This window comes from Cynocephalus volans, chromosome 17, assembly GCF_027409185.1.
Source record: "Cynocephalus volans isolate mCynVol1 chromosome 17, mCynVol1.pri, whole genome shotgun sequence".
Lineage (NCBI taxonomy): Eukaryota > Metazoa > Chordata > Mammalia > Dermoptera > Cynocephalidae > Cynocephalus > Cynocephalus volans.
The window spans coordinates 13,379,176-13,399,091 of record NC_084476.1 but is presented as its reverse complement, the minus strand read 5'-3'; the positions used below and the strand labels follow the sequence as shown (position 1 = coordinate 13,399,091).

General features: G+C 41.0%; 1 protein-coding gene across 10 annotated transcripts in view; it reads right to left on the bottom strand.

Moving 5' to 3' along the window:
• Positions 1-19,916, bottom strand: part of DENND1A (DENN domain containing 1A) — a 484,353-nt gene that overhangs the window by 193,973 nt on the left and 270,464 nt on the right. For 8 of the 10 annotated variants that reach the window (XM_063081861.1, XM_063081865.1, XM_063081863.1 and 5 more), the window contains one exon: positions 6,724-6,769. The exons of 1 other annotated variant lie outside the window; for it this stretch is intronic. In XM_063081861.1, the coding sequence (XP_062937931.1) occupies positions 6,724-6,769 (46 nt within the window). Of the gene's footprint in view, positions 1-6,723; positions 6,770-8,548; positions 8,647-19,916 lie in introns of all 10 variants that reach the window. One more of the 10 variants, XM_063081858.1, reaches the window with a different exon arrangement.

Here is a 19,916-nt window from a genome sequence, read left to right as displayed (position 1 = left end):
CCTGTTGGGAGAGTGCACAGAGCAGAGGCTTGGGGGGCTGACAAACTTATTGTAGCTGAGGGACTGGATGCAAATTATTTTACCTCTCTGAGCCTCAGTTCCCCCATCTGCAAGTGTCTATATCTCCTACTTTGCAGAGAAAGTGAGGAATGCTCAAAACGGAAAACAGGTAGAGTCCCCAGCGCAGTGTTTGGCACTAATCAAGTACTGAAAAGATGTCTCCTCTCAACCCTCTCCCTTTCTTGCCAAAGTTCTCACCATGAATCTATGACTGAAAGAACCAGGTGGGATTTTTCATGTAAATATCACCTTCTTATAAAGCAGGAATATGATTACTTAGCACTAACAAATAAAACTTACGTGAAATTTCTTTTTTCTTATCAGGACTTATGCAAGTCACCATTTATACCTGAATACGATTACGGCTTAGAGTTCTGCATCAATTGCATTAACAAATGTTTGAACCACATCTTACTCCTGTCTACATGTGAAGTCCTACAAAGAATCAAAATGGTACAATGGTAAACAAGAAACACTCTTCTTCACACACTATGAAACTGTTTAAAAATAAATATCAAAAAGAAAAAAAAAGAGAGAGAAGAAAAAAGGAACAAACGATTAAAGATTTTCTATGCTGGGGGAAAAAAACTAGTTAAAATAGTGCTAGCTCAATTGACACAAATTCAGGTTCTTTGAAACACAAAGAAAAAAAAAAAAAAAAAACCATTGCTTTCCTTGTCTGTGAATAAGTGAATCTTGTTACTTTGTGTAGAAGTCCTATAGTTAAATTGGGAGACCCACTGCAGACACAGACAAATGTGGCCTCTGGGCCCCAGCGACCAAGGCAAGCTTGATTTGGCACCCGGATGCTGTCCTCCCAATGGTGGCTCAGTGCTGTTCTTAGCACTTGGTATATTTGCAAAACCAGGCTTCTAGGGGCCCCTGGCTAAGCCTTCTTAATAAACGGTAGTGAGAAAGAAAGAGGAATGCTGTGAGCTTGGCCAGTCTCCCTGTGTGCCCATCACATACCTCTTGGAATTGCTGGGGGCCTGCCAACTTGGTACCTGGGTCTCACTCCCCCTGTTCCTATGGCCTGGAACTACCATTAGTATATAAATTTCTACCCTCAAACTGGGGTAGAAAATGAATATTTAATTTGTAAAAAGTACTTGGGAACAGAGAGGAAAAGACAAAATCTAGTAAAAAGTGGTGCTTAAAACCTCAAAGAAAGCCATCACTACAAACACCTCTGCCACAGCTTGGTAGCAAAGGAACCATTCAGAAGCTTGGGGTTTGGTACGCTAACACATCTGAATTTTATATACATGGTTTTGGGGTGTAATTTCCTTAAGAATTACCTTGATCTTTACAAATATCAATTTACTTTATTAACATGGTTAAGCGGTTTCCAAGCATTTTATATGGAAGGAGTGTGTTTCTAATGGCCCAGAAGGAGAGGCCTGACCATGTCCCTCCCCTATTTACACCCTTCAATGGCTCTCCATTGCCCTATAAAGTTCAAACTCTTTAATATGCTTACAAGGCCCTGGATGGGCTGGCCTCTGCCTGCCTACCTCAGCTTTCTCCTCTCCCTTCTGCTCTATGTGACGGTCGGACACTGAACTACTCACACTTCCTGGGAAGCTCCATGGTCTACACCTCAAGTCTTTGCACATGCTGTTCCCTGTTTCTCTGGTTTACCTAATTTTCATGTATCTGTCACGTTTCAGTTTAGGCATCCTTTTACCCTGAGAAATGTAGCCCTAAGTCTGGTCAGTGTCTCTCCTACCAGAGTCTATAGCATCCCAAATTCACTGCAATTACTTTCTACTTGTCTTTGTCTGCTCTAGACAAAACTCTTTGAAGGTGGAGATTATGTCACATTTACCATTTTATACAGAACTCCTAGTATAACGCAGTGCCCAGCACACAGAAGGTTCTCAAAACATTACTGTGAGAAGGAACGTGTATTGTGTCCCTGCTACATGTCAGACACTGGGATATGCTGTGTATATACAGGACTCAGCTCTTACAGACGAAGAAAGTGAGGTACAGAAAGACAAAGTATCATGACTGAAGTTAACACAGTGGGGAGTGGTCACGCAGGGGTCTGAAAGTACGTTTACCAAATTCTACACAAGCGTCATTCCCAACCCTGTGTGGTGCCTCCTGCATTACAAACCAGGAGAAAATGGTATAGGCACAAACCAATTTTGTTGAAACTTTCTTTCCCTAGGGAATGAGGATGATGACCCTTGTAATCTAAGAGTTCCTAAAACACAATTTCAAAACCGCCATCTTAACAATGTAAATGGTTTTAAGGCCACTGTAGAAATAAAAACAGTAACAATTGTTGACCCTTGCTGAGGTCTTTATGTGCCAAGCATCTGCTATGCATTACCTCACTGGATCCTCCCAATGATCCTATAAGGGAGATAACAGCCATTAACCCCAGTTTACAGGTGAGAAAACAGAGGTTCAAAGGTCAATTACCTTGACCAAGATTACGTAAGCAGGAAAAGGGGGAGCCAGAATCCAGAGCCCACATTCTAACTGCCACACTCCACTGCCTTGTGTATAGACAGAGCTTCAGGTTACAAGCTAACCTGAGCCTTTGTTTGGAATGTGTCACTGCTTTCACTTTTCCTTCCTCTTCCTGACCATTTCGCCACCAGAAATGATGAAAAATATCTTCTAGATATATCCCTCATATCATTTTGAGGTCTGTACACAAATAATTGTTTGTGAAGCTCCAAATAGGAGAAGCAGCATCTACCAGACATGACCTGGCACCTGCTACAAGACATGGCACAGAAGAGGGGCTGCATTAATGCCTCTTGAACTAAATTGAGATTGCATAAATAGAAGGACACAGTCACTGTGTAATCTGGCCATGTTTTGGGATTTCCTAGCTGCCAGCTAACATGATCACTCTCTCCAAGAAGAAAGTAGGTCTTTGCCAAAACCCTTGGCTATTCTGCTAACTTGCCACTAGCCTCGAATTGCTTAAATGAGAGAAAGAATATAAAAAGGCAGAAGGAGAGAGAAGAGTGATGATCAGCTATAAACTTGTCACTTTAGAAGGAAGGTGGACTCTTTAAGGTGACTAGGTTACCATTTAACAAATAGCGACAGCATCCTGTGAGAGTACGAAGTGTAGAATTAGGTCTTTCCTAAAAATAACCTTTTTCCAAATGAGAACACTGGGTTATAATTTATATTTCTTTTTGTGCAACAAATTTGAGTGTCATAAAAATGGTTAAAAAGTCTTCCTATGGTAGCTTTTTCTAAACTTTTATGAACATCTGCCACATTCATTTGAAGTTTAAAAAATTCTGGCACATATGCAAAGGCATAATAAGGTGCCTATAGCTTTCAAGAAAAAAATAACAAGACAGTCAAAAATAAGCTTTTTGCTGAATTGCCAGTAAGAAAACTAGTGTAGTGAGAGGAGATGGGCCTTCCTGAGCTCCTTCTTGCAAGAGCTTTCCTTTGGCCCCAGGTCTAAGCTCCTCCCCATGTGATAGCCCAGGATTCCTGGAGGAAATCTCAGGGGAAGCATCTCTTGCCTAAAGGGTACAACAGAGCCAGACAAATCCAATCAGAAAGCACAACTAGGGCACTCCTACTCTGAGCTAAAATCCAAGGAAGGAGATCAGGGAACTGAATTCCAAGATTTGGTAGTTCACAGCAGCCCAACACACCCAGGAAACACTTCTTTGTTGAGAAAGTGTTTAAGCTGGCTTCAAGCGGGGGTGACTGCCATTTTTGTTTTAGGTCAGCACAGCAAACTCTTCCCCAACCTCAATCAACAGGGCTAAGATCTATCGTGGCCACTGCTTCCTGAACCATCTCACTGAAAGACCTTCCAAGACCAGGCAGAGTAGACTTTTACCCAGTCACGTAAGTATAAAACTCTGTCTCAGCTTCCAAATTTATGCATATTTTGCATTGTATGGTTTACTATAAAAGACCTTATTTTAAGTTACTTACAATTATATAAAAAGTAAAAAATTTACTTCCTCTGTTTTTAAATAAAATTATGGCACTGGGTTGTCTGAACACAGTGATGCTTATTGGAAGGCTTCTAAATGTGCTCCAAATTACAACTGTCTAAGCACTCACTCAACCCTTCCACTCAGAAAACATTTGCTCAGACAGTACCACCTGCTTCGTATCCTGCTAGGTGCTGAGGAAACCACGGTGAATGATGTACACTCCTTGTTCCCAAAGAACTCGTACTCCAGGGGATGACAGAGAGAAACAGGGGAGCAAACAGTTATTATCAGAGCAAGAGGTACCACAAGTGAAAGAAGACAACAAAACAGGAGGACTTCTTGGAACAGTTAGAGAAAGGTAGGGCTTATCCATGTAGAGAGGCGCGGGAATGTGGATTTGTTTAGGGCTCAGTGAGAGTGCTGGCTAACAAGGGACAGCGATAGAGCAGAAGGCTTGATAGCAACAGAGAGAGACTGCAGAACTCAGTGGGCAGGGCATTTTACTTATGAAATGAATGAGTAAGGCTTTGCAAGAATCCAAGAAAGGAAAGAAAAGTGTCAAGTGAAGGCAGAGAGGAAGGAAAAGACATTTCAAACACCTGGTGAGTATTTAGAGAGAGAATGAGAAAAAGGAACTCCCAGTCATGCTCAGTGTCTCCCATTTGGGTACCTTTGCAGGCAGTGGTGCCATGCACACAGACCAAGAACACCAGAAGGTGAGCAGAGTGGCTTGGAGAGAGAGAGAGAGAGAGAGAGAGAGAGAGAGAGAGAGAGAGAGAGAGAGAGAGAGAGAGAGAGTGTGTGTGTGTGTGTGTGTGTGTGTGTGTGTGTGTGTGTGCATGAGTGTACATGTGTGTAAATAATAAGTTGTTTGGGGAAGACAGTGAGACACCCGTAGTACATCTAGGTGGAAATCAATGGAACTTGAAACTTTGGACCTGAAGTTCAGAGGCAGACTGGGGTTAGAATCACAGCTTACAGTCATTGACATTGACTTGGTAGCTGAAGCAAAAAGCCTTAAACAAGATGACTAGAGGGCATGTAGAGAAGAAAGGAAAGCCAAGACTAGATACTTGGAGAATGCTGAAGGCAGTGGGACATAAAAAGGAGTCTGAAAAAGCCTGTGCTGGAGCAGTCTGGAAGGCAGGAGGAGAGGCAGGCAGGAGGGAACTGTGGACTCTGACAGACCAAATAGTCTTTAGATTAGTATTTCAAACTCTACAACAATTGGCACTAACAGTCCATTAGATAGTATTCACATTTAATTTTTCATACAGGAGCTGTGAATAGACCCCCAAACTTGACAAACAAAGGTAAAACACAGAAGAAATCTCTTCAATCTGATCTAAATACATCATCTAAGATAGTCTATAAACTGTGTACTGTATGTGCTTAGGGCTGGGTGATGACAGGGAGGAACTGTTAACAGAATGTAGGAGCCACATGGCCGTCCTGTCAAATTAGAAATTTGAGCAGATTTCTGTGGTCTATTTTGATCAAGATTCTCAATGTCAAACAAACAGGTTTTTCGATAACCAACTTGTTTCATTTTCGTAAGCACAATAGCACAGTGTGCAACAGTTAGTGAAGAAGCAGGTGGTCCTCGTCGACGTGAAATGAAGGGAACAGAAGAAGAGAAGTAGCACTTCCTTTAAGACATGCAAAGCGCCATCACAGACGGACATGGCTGTAGATTTTCCCTCTGAGGGCTTATCTCCTGTGAAAACACGCAAGCCCCCAGCCCCAGCCCCATTTTGCTCTAGTATAAATTTAAGCTCTCTCCTGAGGAGAAAAAGTCTTGGGGTTCATGTCCACAAACTAATGGCACTTACAAAAGCACAGAAAAGTCCTTTAAAAGAATTGCTATCTAATTGGTACAGCCATACAGAAAGCAATCTGGCATCAGATTCATAGCTTTGACCAAGCATTTCTACCTTAGGGGTCCTGTGCTAAGAAAATAAGTCAAAATGCAGACAAAGCCTTATGCATAAAGATGTTCATTGAAATGCTATGCATAACAGTGAAAAATTATAAACATCCTAAGTGTCCAACAGTAGGAAAATGATTAATTGTGGTATATCCAAATAGTGGGAATAATAGGCAGCACATTAAAAATTATTATTACCGAGAATAAAAACATGTAGAAATTCTCATCCCATAATGTTAAGTAAAATAAAGACATAAAATTATATATATAACATATCGATTATGCACATTTATACAAAATATATATTCACAGAAGAAAGAGTAGACAGAAGAATAGTAAAAAGCTAGCATTGGTTCAATTTGGGATAATGGTATTGTGGATAATTTTAATTTTCTTCTTTACACTTCTGTACACCTTTTATATTATATTTCTACAATGAAAAATGTAATACTGTTATAGTGATTTAGAGTAAACATCATGTTGAAAAGTGAATCATTTCCCTTCCCTCATTCAAACTCTTGAAGAACCTTTTCCGCCTGCCTCCTTGACCCTTACTCCCTCACCCCTCAAAATTGACAATCTCCAAGCAAAGTGGAGAACCCTGAAAACGAGAGCCCCATGGAAGGGTGTAAGTTGAACGCTCAGCTCTGTGCACCTGGGAGAAGGCTATGCATGCGGTGTTGCTTCCACACACTCCTGTGTGCAGAGCTGCGAATCCTGAGACTGTGTCTTTCCACTGCCACATACCAGAACAAAACCCCGGGTAGAGCATTATGGGGAGGGAAGATGCCAACTTACCTCCATTAAACTTAAATGGATTCCTATGAGGTAGGGCATGGGAGCACTGTGAAGAGAAACAGAGACACACAGCTGCTTTAATGTCTGTTGCTTCTGACAGAAAATTACAGATGGTTCACTATTTGGAGAAAAACTGTTTTAATAAACGTATGCACAGTTACATTTCCTTTCACAACAAAAATCCTAATATGACATTTTGTTCCCAAGCCTAGAGACTTCAGAAGAATTTCAAAATGCAGGCAGCGCTGGAAACGGCATGGGTGGCAGGGAGAGCATCAACCTTGGTGTTAGTCCTCAAATAGCAACGAGGCAACTGTACAGCCTCAGTTGCCTTATCTTTAAAATGGGATAGTGGCATGTTGTTACTAGAACGAGAGAAGATATACATCAAGTGATTAGTATAGTTCCTGATACAGATGAGAACTATTATTGCCATGATTACAACGGAAAAGGCAGTTAAGGTTGAGTGGATGGCATAATGTGTTTTAAAGAAGAATGGTTTTTTATTTGCTGTTTCCTTCTGCCATCAAGAGATGTGACCTAACTGTCCACTCTGATTGGACAAAGTCCTTGGAGAGCTGCCAGCAAGCATCTCCTTTCCAGCTGCACACATGTCATCTGATGACACTATAATTCATGAAGCCTATGCCAACTGCTTCATTTACAGAGCAATGAGTTCCCTAGGTTAGTGACCGAGCAAGGGGATGAGAACCCAACTCCAAAGGTTTTGAGACCTGGGCATCTTAGAGTCCTTGACCAGTCCTTCCTTTAGTTTCAGGTGTGTGTGTACACATTATCATTTATAATGCTACCTACTAAGGATATATGTGCTAGGCATTATAGGAAGAACTTTAAATTCATCTTTTATTTATTTATTTATTTGTCTTTTTCGTGACCAGCACTCAGCCAGTGAGTGTGCCGGCCATTCCGAACCCGCGGCGGGAGCGTCACCGCGCTCCCAGCGCTGCACTCTACCGAGTGCGCCACGGGCTCGGCCCTAAATTCATCTTTTATAAGCCACATAACCACCTTGCAAGATAGGTATTAACCCATTTTACAGAGCAGGAGATAGACCTAGAGAGGTTAAATCATTTATCTAACCCCACAAAACAAAGTATGTGATAAACCTGGGATTTGACTCAAAAGTATGTGTTTTTTCATTTGTGCCACACTGACTTTGTAAAAGAACCTAAAATCCCCAGGCTCACCTCCCATACAATGTTTTTCTTCGATGAGGGGAGGGAGGTCAAGAAGTAGAGGGGAAGGGACTGATTGGCAACTTTGCCATATGCCTCTTCAATATGCGGAATATCCTATGAAATGTGCAGAGGGTATTTTATGAACCTAGAGGAAAGACACTGGCTCAGACTGGGTGACCAGATACTCTTCCTCTGGGGCAGCTGGGGAGGAGAAGTGGACAAACAAAGATGGTTCTTTGGGGACAGGGTTGGGCAAACAAGGAGTGGTAAGTACTGAGGCAGGAGAGGTTTGCTTCCAATTGAATACTAAGGAGTTTAGGATTTCTACTGAAAGCAGTGGATAGGCAATGAAGGTTTTTAAACATCAGATGTAGATTTGTAAATTGCTCTAACATTTAAAAATAAGAAAGGGCACAATTCCCTCATTACCATTCAACAAATAAATTCTTCAAGCAAAAACCCTTCCCCAGAATATGAGTATAAAATGTCCTCCTTGCTACAGATCTCAGCAGTAATATATCTTGGGAGCCTGTAAAACAGACTTGAATATTAGCAGCACAGTTTGGGAGCTATTCTTATAGAAGACTTTTGTATTTGATAATAGCTAAAGAAAGAACTATACATACAACGGCAGTGAAAGTGGAGTTGTCCTTTCTTTTCTTTCTTCTTCTCTCTCTCTCTTTTTTAAAGGTATCTGCTGTGCACATTCAGCTTCTCTTCGCTTCTAGGGGCAAGGAAATGCCCTGTGATATTTTTTTCCCTTAAACTGTAAACCATTAGTTTAGCTGCCAGCTACACAAATGCTCAAACTTCCCAGTGTGCCTGGCTCTGCTGTCCAAGCTTTTTCCAGTGTACACTGAAATGAATGTGTTTCTAATTAAGTAGCTTCAGGAACACGACAGCTTCAATGTCAAAAATACAAAGTCTGAACCCCGGCAGGAAGTCTTAAGACTGCAAATGTCTCATCTAGTGGAACCTTGCCTAATGTAATGAAAGGAAGCAGGAAGAGTGCAGAGTTCCAGAAAAATGGCCACTTATTAATGTGTCCAGAAGCACAGCCTAACACATAGAAGGGAGAAAAGCTTGAATCCATAATATTTAACTAAATCTTATCAACTTCTCCAGCTCCTACATTTAATCATGCAATTGACCAGTGACATGAGTTTTAATTAGAATTTCAGAACTAAAATTCCAACAAATGAGTTAACCTACAGAAAAAGACATTCAAACAATTGTGAGAAAAAGGTGAAAATAAATACCTACGGCAAAAGCCCTCTCTATAATTTAACCATAGGCTCTTATCTGAAAAAGAAGTATTTTCTAGAATTTTAAATACGGAGCTTTTAATGCCATGCCCTTTTGTCCTGCAATAAAAATCAACGATACCCTGAAAGAGAGGAAAAAGGAGGCTTATAGAAGTGACTGTAGATGCAAGAAAGGACAAAGTGGGACTCACTCTTCAGGTATCTTTAGGTAGGCATTTTTTTAAGCCTAATAATTTTCCAAAGAGTAATTATGGCCTATCATTGAAATGTAGTTTCTTAGCCAAGTATTGTTAGGACTGCAACCGCTCTGTATTTAGAAAATATTTAAAACACATTTACTCTGAAATCATAGCAGCTCCATGTTTTGTATGCATGCAAATTTGGACAAATACCTTTTACACTGTCATCATTTGCTTACAAAGACTCAAATACTTCCCTGAATCTACTGCATTTTTGCTTTGCAAATATATAATTACAAATTCTTAGTGCGGGGAGGGAGAGAGAGGAAAAAGAAACCTAGAGTTTCCTTAACATCTCAATATGGCAAGTATGTAACAGGTAATTCTAGGTACATTCTGAAAACAATTTCTATTCCCAGTATACCTCAATAATTATTGCAGCTACTGACTCATTTTCTTGGAAACCTCTTTTCTATGCCTTTTTATCATAAAAAGTAATTTTGGGGAAAAAATAAAACAAAACAAACACCTACGCATGATTACATCAACTTAACACACCTACTTTTATTTTTGCACTATTCCTCCTAAGACTGGCCCACATTAACAGTTTTATATATTTGAAACTACAGAGTGCATACATTTTATTGTTTTCTCATTGGCTACACTAACATTTCCCATATTCTTCTACAATTTTTGTGATTATTATTTTAAAGACTGCATAATTCTCCACCAAGTACAGATGTACCATAATTTATTGACCCTATCCCTAGATTTAGACATTAAGTCGCTTCCAACTTTTCACTATTAATAAGTAACATTGTAATGAAAATGAATGACTTCATGTGCATGGATTCCCAGACACAGAATTACTAAATCAAAGGGCAGGACTGTTTTTTATATCTTTTGTTGTATCTTGGCAAAGTGTTTTCAAAAGGGTAGTACCTGCCCCAGTGGAAATCTTTCAGGGTTGTTATGAGAATTAAGAGACAACCTATGAGGTGCCCAGCATAGGAGCAGAGCGTGGCAAGCACTAAATGACTATCAAATCCAAACTAGTTCTTTTAGAGCCCCTGGCATGGCTGGCACCACTGGACTCACTCTCCTATCACCCAGAAAATGGGTTCTTGTTCCAGCCCTGGTTCTGAAGGATACCTGGCTCTAGGACACCTGGGAAAGCACTGGTGAAGATAGTCAAGACTCCATGATGAATAGGAGGTAATTAATGTGCATCATCCCTACAGATGGGTTTCTCTCTCCCAAGCACACTGTCTTGTCACCTGTATACTCCACTGAGCTCAGCCACGTTGCCTGTCACTTCTTTGGGAGGGTGCCTTTCCTCTTTCTTTTAATGTGCCACCAAGAATAGAAAAACCACCAAGGAAACAATGATTCATTGCTTTCTGACCACTTAGAATGACAAATTTAAAAAGCCTTTTCTCTCTCTTGAGCATACATTAAAATGAAAATATAGCAAAATAAATTAGATTCCTAAAAAACTTCTTCACATTCAGAGTCCAACTCATCTGAATTATTTTCTGATTCAGAGTCATCAATGTCCATGTTTTTCCAAGAGTATCTCAGTAACAAAATAAAACAAAAATTCATCCACTAGAAGCTATCTGCCTGTTTTAGGTCCAAGAAAGAACTTATGTGCTGCTCTTCTAGAAAATATGAATGCAAATACCTGCTTCACTAAAAGCAAACATACACCCTGCTTCTCTGCTCCAGTGACTGTCAGCATTCCGTCACTTTACATTTCAATGCTGAATCACAGTGCAATGCTGAAGATGTTTTAAACAGCAATTAAACACAACATGTGCAGAACCAACAATGCACATAATTAAATTAAAGCAGTGATAATATTAACAGCTATGACCAAATTCATGCATAGGCAGGCCATGACAACTGTGTCACAACTGCCGTATGGCTGGCAGTGATTATAGGATGCCACTGTACATCTTGGAATAGCAGAAGAAGGTATGTCTATACTAGGCCTTGGGAATTATTGTACTATCTGACTTCAACAGTAACATCCTAGGAGGGTAAAAGCTACTCCTCCGTCCTTCTCCCACGCAAAGGAAAGGAAAGGTATCTTTTTGAATCCTCTTAAGAGGAAAAGGAACTAATATTTGCTGAGCTACTATAACCCAGTCACTTTTATGCATGACATGCATAATTTTCAAGGTAACTCTGCAAGGCATTGCTGTTATGCACATTTTCACATTAGGAAACAGGCTCAGAATGGTGAATTAACTTGCCCAAGGTCACACAGCTAGTTAAGTGGTGAAGTCATACTTCAAACTCAGCTGCTCCACCGAGAGCCCACACTCTGTCCATGTCACATAGCACATACTTCGTACTTCAACCAAAAGGAAATGAGTGCTGGTGTACCCAAGGAGCTGTTCTCCCAATCCTCAATGAACTCCAGGCCTGCCATGCAGAGAGCTCTTCTCTTACAGGTTAAGTCCTACAGTATGAGCTCATTCCTAGCAATGAACAGCCATGAATATAGATACTGCAGATTTATTAATGGTCCTGTAGTCCCCGTTCATTTTTACTGCACTTTCACAATTTAATTCCCTTCCCCCAGATAACTAGAGCCCTCTTAATTATGTTCCCCTGAGGTGAGCAGCTAATTAGAAATGCGTCAGGTGAAATAAAGGAACACTGGCTGCTGAAATACATAAAATACAGCATCCCAAGACAAAGGGGGAGGGGAGAAGAAGGTGGGGGAGCAGGAGAGAGCCCTCCACCCCCAGGTAGGCAATACCTCTTCAAAGTCTGGAAGGAATTTAGCTTAGGGTAGCCCAGGGATTTGGAAAATCCACTGTTCTTTTCTTTTTTTTCCATATAAACGTATAGTTAGCATTACAGTTTACAGATCATAGGACCCATCTTACCTCTCAGAGTATAGCACCTTCTTAACCAAATACCCTGATCCATCAAAAGGGATCCCACAAGTCTTTCCTCACTTCACTATTTTTAAAGGAAAGGAAAGCTCTGAAAGAGGTCTTATTCATTTGAGTTTCTTTTCTTTTTTTTTTTGACAAGAAACAAAAGTGCACAAACAGCTTGTCTTACAGTTTTAAATTCTGCTCAAGATAACGAGGCCTGACGTTGTTAGAGAGGTTAAAGGACAAAAGAATGGAGAAAGGACAAGAATAAAGACCATATACACATCTCGTTGGAGAACACAAATAATCACAGTTTTGGTCTTACCGACAGCCACCAGATAGATGCTCTGCAGGCTAATATGATGGCCAGTGCCGCACAGGGAGAGTAAGAACAGGCACCATCACCTGTGCATCTGCCTTGAGCCAGCAGTAGGACGGGGCTTGACAGGCATTTTCTCACTGGATCCTTACAACAGTATGAGGGAGGTATTATCAGTACCTCCATTTCACAGATCAAAAAACAAAGGTTGGGGAAGATAAATAACTCATCTGAAGTCATGCAGCTAGTAAGTGGCAGAACTGAGAATAGAATGCAAGCCCATTATACTAAGATAAAACAAGATTATTGTTTCCCAAGAGACCAGCATTTGCATAGCCCAAGGAAGGAGGAGTGGAAGGTTAGGAGATGTTCTCCCTGAGGGCCCTGCAGCTACCACATGACCCTCCACATTCTGTCTGAGTTCCCCCTGCTGCAAGTCCCTTCACCACAGGAACCTTCTAGTTCCAAACTCACCTCTGAGCTCTTAGTCACATGGTGTACCCGCAGGCCTAGGCCCCACTCTTCCTTAAAGTCCTACTGAACCCGTGCTGCCCACTTCTCAGATCACCCTAGTCATTACCAACACCTCCTCTCTTTTAGCGTCTTTTGTCTGGGTTACCCATTAGGCATAAAGCCCGAGAACTGAGTGGTTATTCTACATTGTGAGTCATGGAATAGAACTGTTTCCTGTTTCCCAGAGTCTACCATGGTGCCTTGTGCACAGCAGGAAGAATAAAGACAGCCGAGCTGCTATTAACTGAGTATGCAACAAATTCCAAGCACTACATGGGAGGCTCTAGTTACCTATCTCATTTAATCTTCAAATAACCCAATTTATACCATCCACTTTATAGATTAAAAAAGGGTATTCTGAGAAACTTGCTTATGGTCACCCTGTTAATGGTGATTCCAGCCTAAATCCTTCTATTTCAAAGTCTCTTACGCTACTCTTACTTAATAGTGACTTCACAAACCATATGCTAGACTTAACACAAAATGGTTATTTGGTAACTATAGCTAAAAAATAAAATAGCAATTCATAGCCAGTATAAAACTATATTTGCCTTACTAGCTGGAACTGATAGGTATTCTTTTTTGTTCTAAACAGCATTTAAGGCGATTTATATGAATATATTCAGTACAGCCACAAAAGCAGGAAAAGAAATAGGGGCAAAGGGGAAACAAAGGACTCTGTGGAAAGGTTAGTACTTCAGTTTCATGCTGTGACCCCTGCTGTGACGGCCACAAACGTGGCTCAGAGCACTCCAACCACCAACCCACAGAGGGAAACAAGATCCTAAGACGATTTGTGGTGTCCACAAGAGAATAATAAACCAGTCACTCAGTAGGTTGAATTTGAAAAAGGCTCCTGGGGGTGGGAAAGAGAGAAAACTACCATCTTATGGTGCATTTACTACGTGCTCAGTGTTTTTCAAATACTGGCCAGTCAAGTCCACAAATATTACTACGTATCAGGCACCACATTGTGCTGGAAGGAGAGGAGAGAAAAATAGATCTGGCCTCTGCCTATTTGAAGCTTACAGTTAATAGCAGATTAAACATTATTTTATAAAATTTTATTAAAAATTGCCCATTTAAATTATTGTATGTGTGCAAACTGCTGCAAGGAGACTCACAGGGTACTGTGGAGTACACAGTGCAAGGGCCTGAGATCCCCTCATTTCATCTTTGCAACAATCACGAAAGACCGACCTCCATAATTTACAGAGGAGCCTATGGCTCAAAGAGGTTAAGTGACTCGGCAAAGGTCACAGCTGCTGAGAGGCAGAAAATATGGCTTGAAAAGTAAAACTGGTGCAAAGGCCATGAGTTAAGCAAGCTTTTCTTAGGGGAAAGGTATTTAACTTCTTTCCTGGTTTCCAACTCATCCCTGATTTATAAGCAACAAGGGAGGACAAGGATCCGTGAAGGGACCAAGAACAAGTCTAGATCAGGAGAGGAGGCAGAGACTGCCTAGTTTCCACTGCGGTTTTGGCAGCCAGGGCTCAGGGCCTCCCAGCAGTGGAGGTAAGCTTAGTGGGAGCTGGTGTTCGGCACTGGAGATGGTCTGCTAATGCAAGGCACGTGGTGCTGATCAGTGAAGGAGGAGGAGAGGGAGGAAAATACCCTTCTAAGTGTGGCTCTGCGGCTTCCTGGGGGTGGAAGGAAAGGAGATGCCTTCTAGAACTCCAAGCCACTGGACCCAACCGAAATGAGCACGGGTTACAAAGATAATGCCTGGACAAAAACCTAGAAAGCTCAACATCAAAGCTTGGAATAGTCCGCCCTTTTGTGCCTCCTCAGTCTACCGGAAGGAGACAGACTTGGAAAACATCAGAAAGGGCTCCATGGGTAAGACCACTGCAGCAGGAGAAGTTAATCACAGAGGAAAGGTCAGGAGACGGGCTCTCTGTTGCCACAGAGTTCAATGAGAACCATTACAACTAGAGACAGCTGCAAAAGGGAAGTGTCAGGTTGTGAGCCACCAAGCAGCATATGAGACCCCCAGAGAAATGCAGGAATGAATGAGGTACCAAACAAATGAGAAGAGAAAAAGAGAAAGAGGTTTTTGGAGAAATAAATGAAGAGTTTAAAAAATTAATGCAACTGGTAATGGCAGGAAAAGATTCTCTTTTTTACATTTTTCCAGGACTAAGATATCCTGTCTGCCAAGATGCATAGTAACTTTTTATTACCTTTTTATTTTTTAAAATTTTACGGGAAGTGGGGGAGGGAGAAGGGAGGGAGGTTTTGGTGATGGGGAGCAATAATCAGCCACAATGTATATCGACAAAATAAAATTAAAAAAAAAAAAAATTTTTTACTATTATGTTTTTTTTCAGTGGCTGGCAGATACAGGGATCAAGCCCCAGACCTTGGTGTTGCCAGCCCCACACTCTAACCCACTGAGCTAACCGGACAGCCCCATTTACCGTTGTAGCCTAGACTTTCAGTCTTTCAAATGTTTAAGGGGAAGACAAACCCACATTTGTTGAGAGATTACTCAGAGCCTAGCACTGTGCTGATGCCTCACCTTTTTTCCTGGTGCCAACACCTGAGAGAGAGGGACATGTAACCCAAAAGCCCTGCCACGAGGTTCCTTGCTCCACTGCTGAAGGTTCCTGTGACCCTGACGTTACATAGTCTGTGGCTGATCCTTCACTAGTGACCTGTGGTTCCCAGAACATATATAGAATATCTTTGCTGCAGAGACCACTATGCTGTACCTTAGAAGTTCCAGAGTTTTCTAAGTGTTGGATTCGAGCCAGGCTCCAGGTAAGGGAAGAATGAGGAACTACATACAGAATGTGTTATGAGAAATGGAAAACCAGGCCAAGGCTTGGTCAGGTAAGCAGAAGTCAGAGCAGCTATGTTCCCGTGAGGCTAGTCAGAAGCTGGAGCAGAGGAGGCAGGCTGTTGCCCCTTCCCACATCAGGCAGCAGGAGCAGGTAGGGAAGGTGGAACTGGCAGGACAGGTCCAGAGGCTCAGATGCAGATACAGCAGCCAGGGGGATGGAGGACCACCAGGGTGGTTAGGCTTTGGTCAGGAGAGCTCCCCAAAGTGTGGGTGTGCTGACAACCGCCATTACCTAAACCCGGAAGGGTCATTCCCATGTTAAAGGGACACTATGTCTTCTCCAATCCTGCGAGCCTAAGCAACATTGTGAGAGTGATGCTGAAGAGACTGGATAAAAGTGGTCTTGCTGCACCCCCGGTATCGGTGCCTTCTGGAGCACCTGCGGAGGGACCAGGCTAAAGGTCTGATGCCTACCATTTACAGAGACTCCTCATTTTTGTAGAACTTTTGCTTTCTGCTGTATATACTTTTGAAAGGTTAAAAAAAACATTTTTTACAGTGAGGATATATTACCTTACTAACAACAATAAAGAATGTATTAAAAATCAAAGGATCTGGAATTAGGTAGTGGTGATATTAGCTATATTAGATATATCTAGATACCTAATACAAGGATACTTCAAAGAGTTTATGGAAAAATAAAATTAAAACATAAAATGAATCTTTCCATGAACTTTTTGAAGACCCCTTGTATATCAGATATACTAGATAGTGAATTAGATAATTAGAAAACACTATAAACCACTAAACTGTATACTTTAAAAAGGGTGAATTTTGTGGTATATGAATTATATTTCAATTAAAAACTCTAATGGAGATCTTGAAAAGACAGTTTTCACATAGAGTCTATAGTATAGATTCCATAAAAGCTGTAGCGTAGATAATGCAAAGAGCCCAGTCTCTTCTCACTCTCATTTTCCACCTAGAAGAGGGTTTACTCAGAAATTGTCCAGAGCTTCCACCCAAGGCTGTTGGCACATTCAGTTTTGGATGCTGAAGAAAATGAAGATGCATCTCAACGCAGGGATCAGTGCCTGTCATCACCTAACAACTTTTTAGTTATGTACTCGGTGGCAGACTCTTTATGTAGAATGATATTTTTAGCTGTATTCCTGGCAACAACTTTGCAGATGAGGAAACTGAGGTCAGAGAGGTTATGTGACTCACCCAAAGTCACATATTTAGTAGGACCAACGCCAGGATTTGCATCCAGGACTCTGACTTCCAAGCCTAACTCTTTCCTACCACTCAGTCTCTCTGTTCAAATTTCAGGGTCAAGTTTAGCCAAACCTTAGTATTTACCTAGCAATCTAGAATTTCCCTTCATTCATCCAACACACTTTGTGTGCGTGTGTGTGTGTGTGTGTGCGCGCGCACTTCTTGACAATCAGGACCAAATTTCCCTTTTTATTATGTCTGAAACTGAAATCCTGGTCCTTATCCCCTCCTGCCCCTCCCAGGTAAGCTCCTGTCACAGTGGTACCACCCCCTGAGCATTGGACCATTCTTAGTCCCTTGTTGCTTCTTAACTTAAAAAAAAAAAGACAACCCCCCCCCCCCCAAAACAACACAACTCTGTTTTCCCACTCTTGCCTGAACACCTGGGTTCTTTTGTGAAGTAGTGTCTTCTCATATCCAGAACCATTTATGAGCTCCTATCTTCCTGTGCCCGGTGTCAGGGATAGAATAGGCACTCAGTACTTCCTGCAAAATGGAATTGACACATAGCTTTTGCTTACTTGTCTGAATTGAATCTTTAACAAAACCTACATGGCCCAGAGTTCAGTGTATATAAGTACAAGAGAATTTTAGCCACATCTATCCATCTAACCCACTCCCATCCTACCAGGGTTTTGTGAATTTCAATTGGATTTTGTTGAATCACTTATATATATGTATACTTATACACATATTCATTAATATACATTGACTATATATACATCTATACAGTCATGAATAACATGAAGATAATACCTACTATTTATGGGCACTTTCTTTGTGCCAGTAGTAATTACTATTCATCTTCGACAGAAGAGAAAATCAGCTCAGAGAGGCTCAGTGACCTCAAAGCTAGTAAGGGGGAAAGCCAGGGTCAAGGCCAGGTTTTTGTTTCCACTCCACCACACTTTTACTTGATTTCTGTCTCTGCCACCAAGAATATCAACAATCCCATTAATTTAGCATAAATTTATTCCCTATGCAAAATTCCATGGCATCAATGAAGATAGTGATTAGAATGAACCCAGTTCTGGTTTAACTGGATGTCACTTCACAGCTGTGTCCAGTCTGATGCCCCCCATTGCCCACACGGACTGTGCACCCTGTGCTCAGACATATTTCTGACTTATTGCTGAAACTCCTAGATGGAATACATGATGCAACATGTGGGGTGGGTTTAGAACCCTACATACAACACAGATAAAGAGTCTAGAACTAGTATCTCTCACAGAGAATCTGAGCATCTCCACTCTGAGAGTAAGAATGGCTTCCAGAGTTATCTAGAAATGCCAGGAAATAGAACACATTTTAAAAAGCCAAATGTAAAATGTAAACTTTAGTTGCACATGTCCTATTCAACTTTTTGGTTCAATCATGCTCTCAGGAATTAGCTTTGGCTCTTGACCTGGCTGTCTTTCAGGGGAAAACATGCACTTGTCTTGCTCTGCTTTGAAAATATTATACCATGAAGATGTGTTAACAAGTGCCCAGAATAACCCAAATACACAATTTAATTTGGGAATTGATTTGTGGTCCTTATTTAGGACTACTTCTGAAGGAAAAAGTGGGGAAAGGAATTTACATGGGAAGTACCATATGGCTTCTACTGGGACCTTTTATTAGCAAAATTTAATTAGCATAGTAGTTGGTACATAATAAATGTTCTATAAATATTTGTTGAATGAATGAGTAATTAATGAATGACAACATACATCTACAATTAGCAAGTCATCAAGAAGTCTACACAAAGAATTTTTTCACAAAATCTTGGTGATGGGTACAACTTACTCTCGAACACTTTGGAGGATTTTTAGTAAGGAAAGCTTTAATATCAGACGGTCTTGGATTTCAAGAGCAGGCTCTACTATTTTTAGCTGTGTGACAGTGGGTAAATCACTAAACCTCTCTGGGCTTCAATTTCCTAATACGTGTAGCAGAACTAGTAATATTTACCTTACGCCTTAACTTTGAAGATCTGCAATAATGTTTACAAAGAGCTTGCTGCATACACAGTATTCAATAGATGTTGACTGTTATTATGAAAGTGAATGCTGATTCTCATCAGTGAGTTAATCCTTTTGTCCCAGAAATGGGAAGGCTTCCTCAACACTGGCCAAGGTCAGGACTGCCATCAGCTAAGGTAGGGAACATTCTCATTTTCACTTGCAAAGTCAAGCGAATGGCACAGATCTAAAGTAAAAAGGAACCAGCAGCACATGTTTTTAAATATTCATAAGGGCTGGAAATGTCTTACTCCTTTCGTTTTCTCTGCCATCTGCTTTTGTTTCTTTTCTTTTCATTCTTATGCCACAGCTGCAAATGAAAACAACCATACAATAACTCAAGTTAAATAAAAAAAAAAAAATCAAAATAAAAACAATCTGAGGGGTAAAAGAGAAGATGAATTACAAAGTTTCCCCCTGAGCTCACAAAGCAGCAGAAGCAAGAAAAACATCTGATGTGAGTTAAATCTTCTGGAAACCAAAATCCATGTCCACGATCATAATAATGGTGATAAGAGCAATCACCATTTTCTCAATGGCTCCTATGTGCCACTTGATGACTAATATCTCAAATTCCTATAGCCACTCTGTGGAGTAGGTAAATTATACCCATTTTATAGAAAAAAAAGACACTGCAGATCAGAGAGGTAAAACAGATTTTTAATGGTTACACAGCTAATAAGAGATGAGACTGAGATTTGATTCCAGGTCTGTCTGAATCTAAAACCTAGGCACTTTCTACTCTACCACCCTCTCCA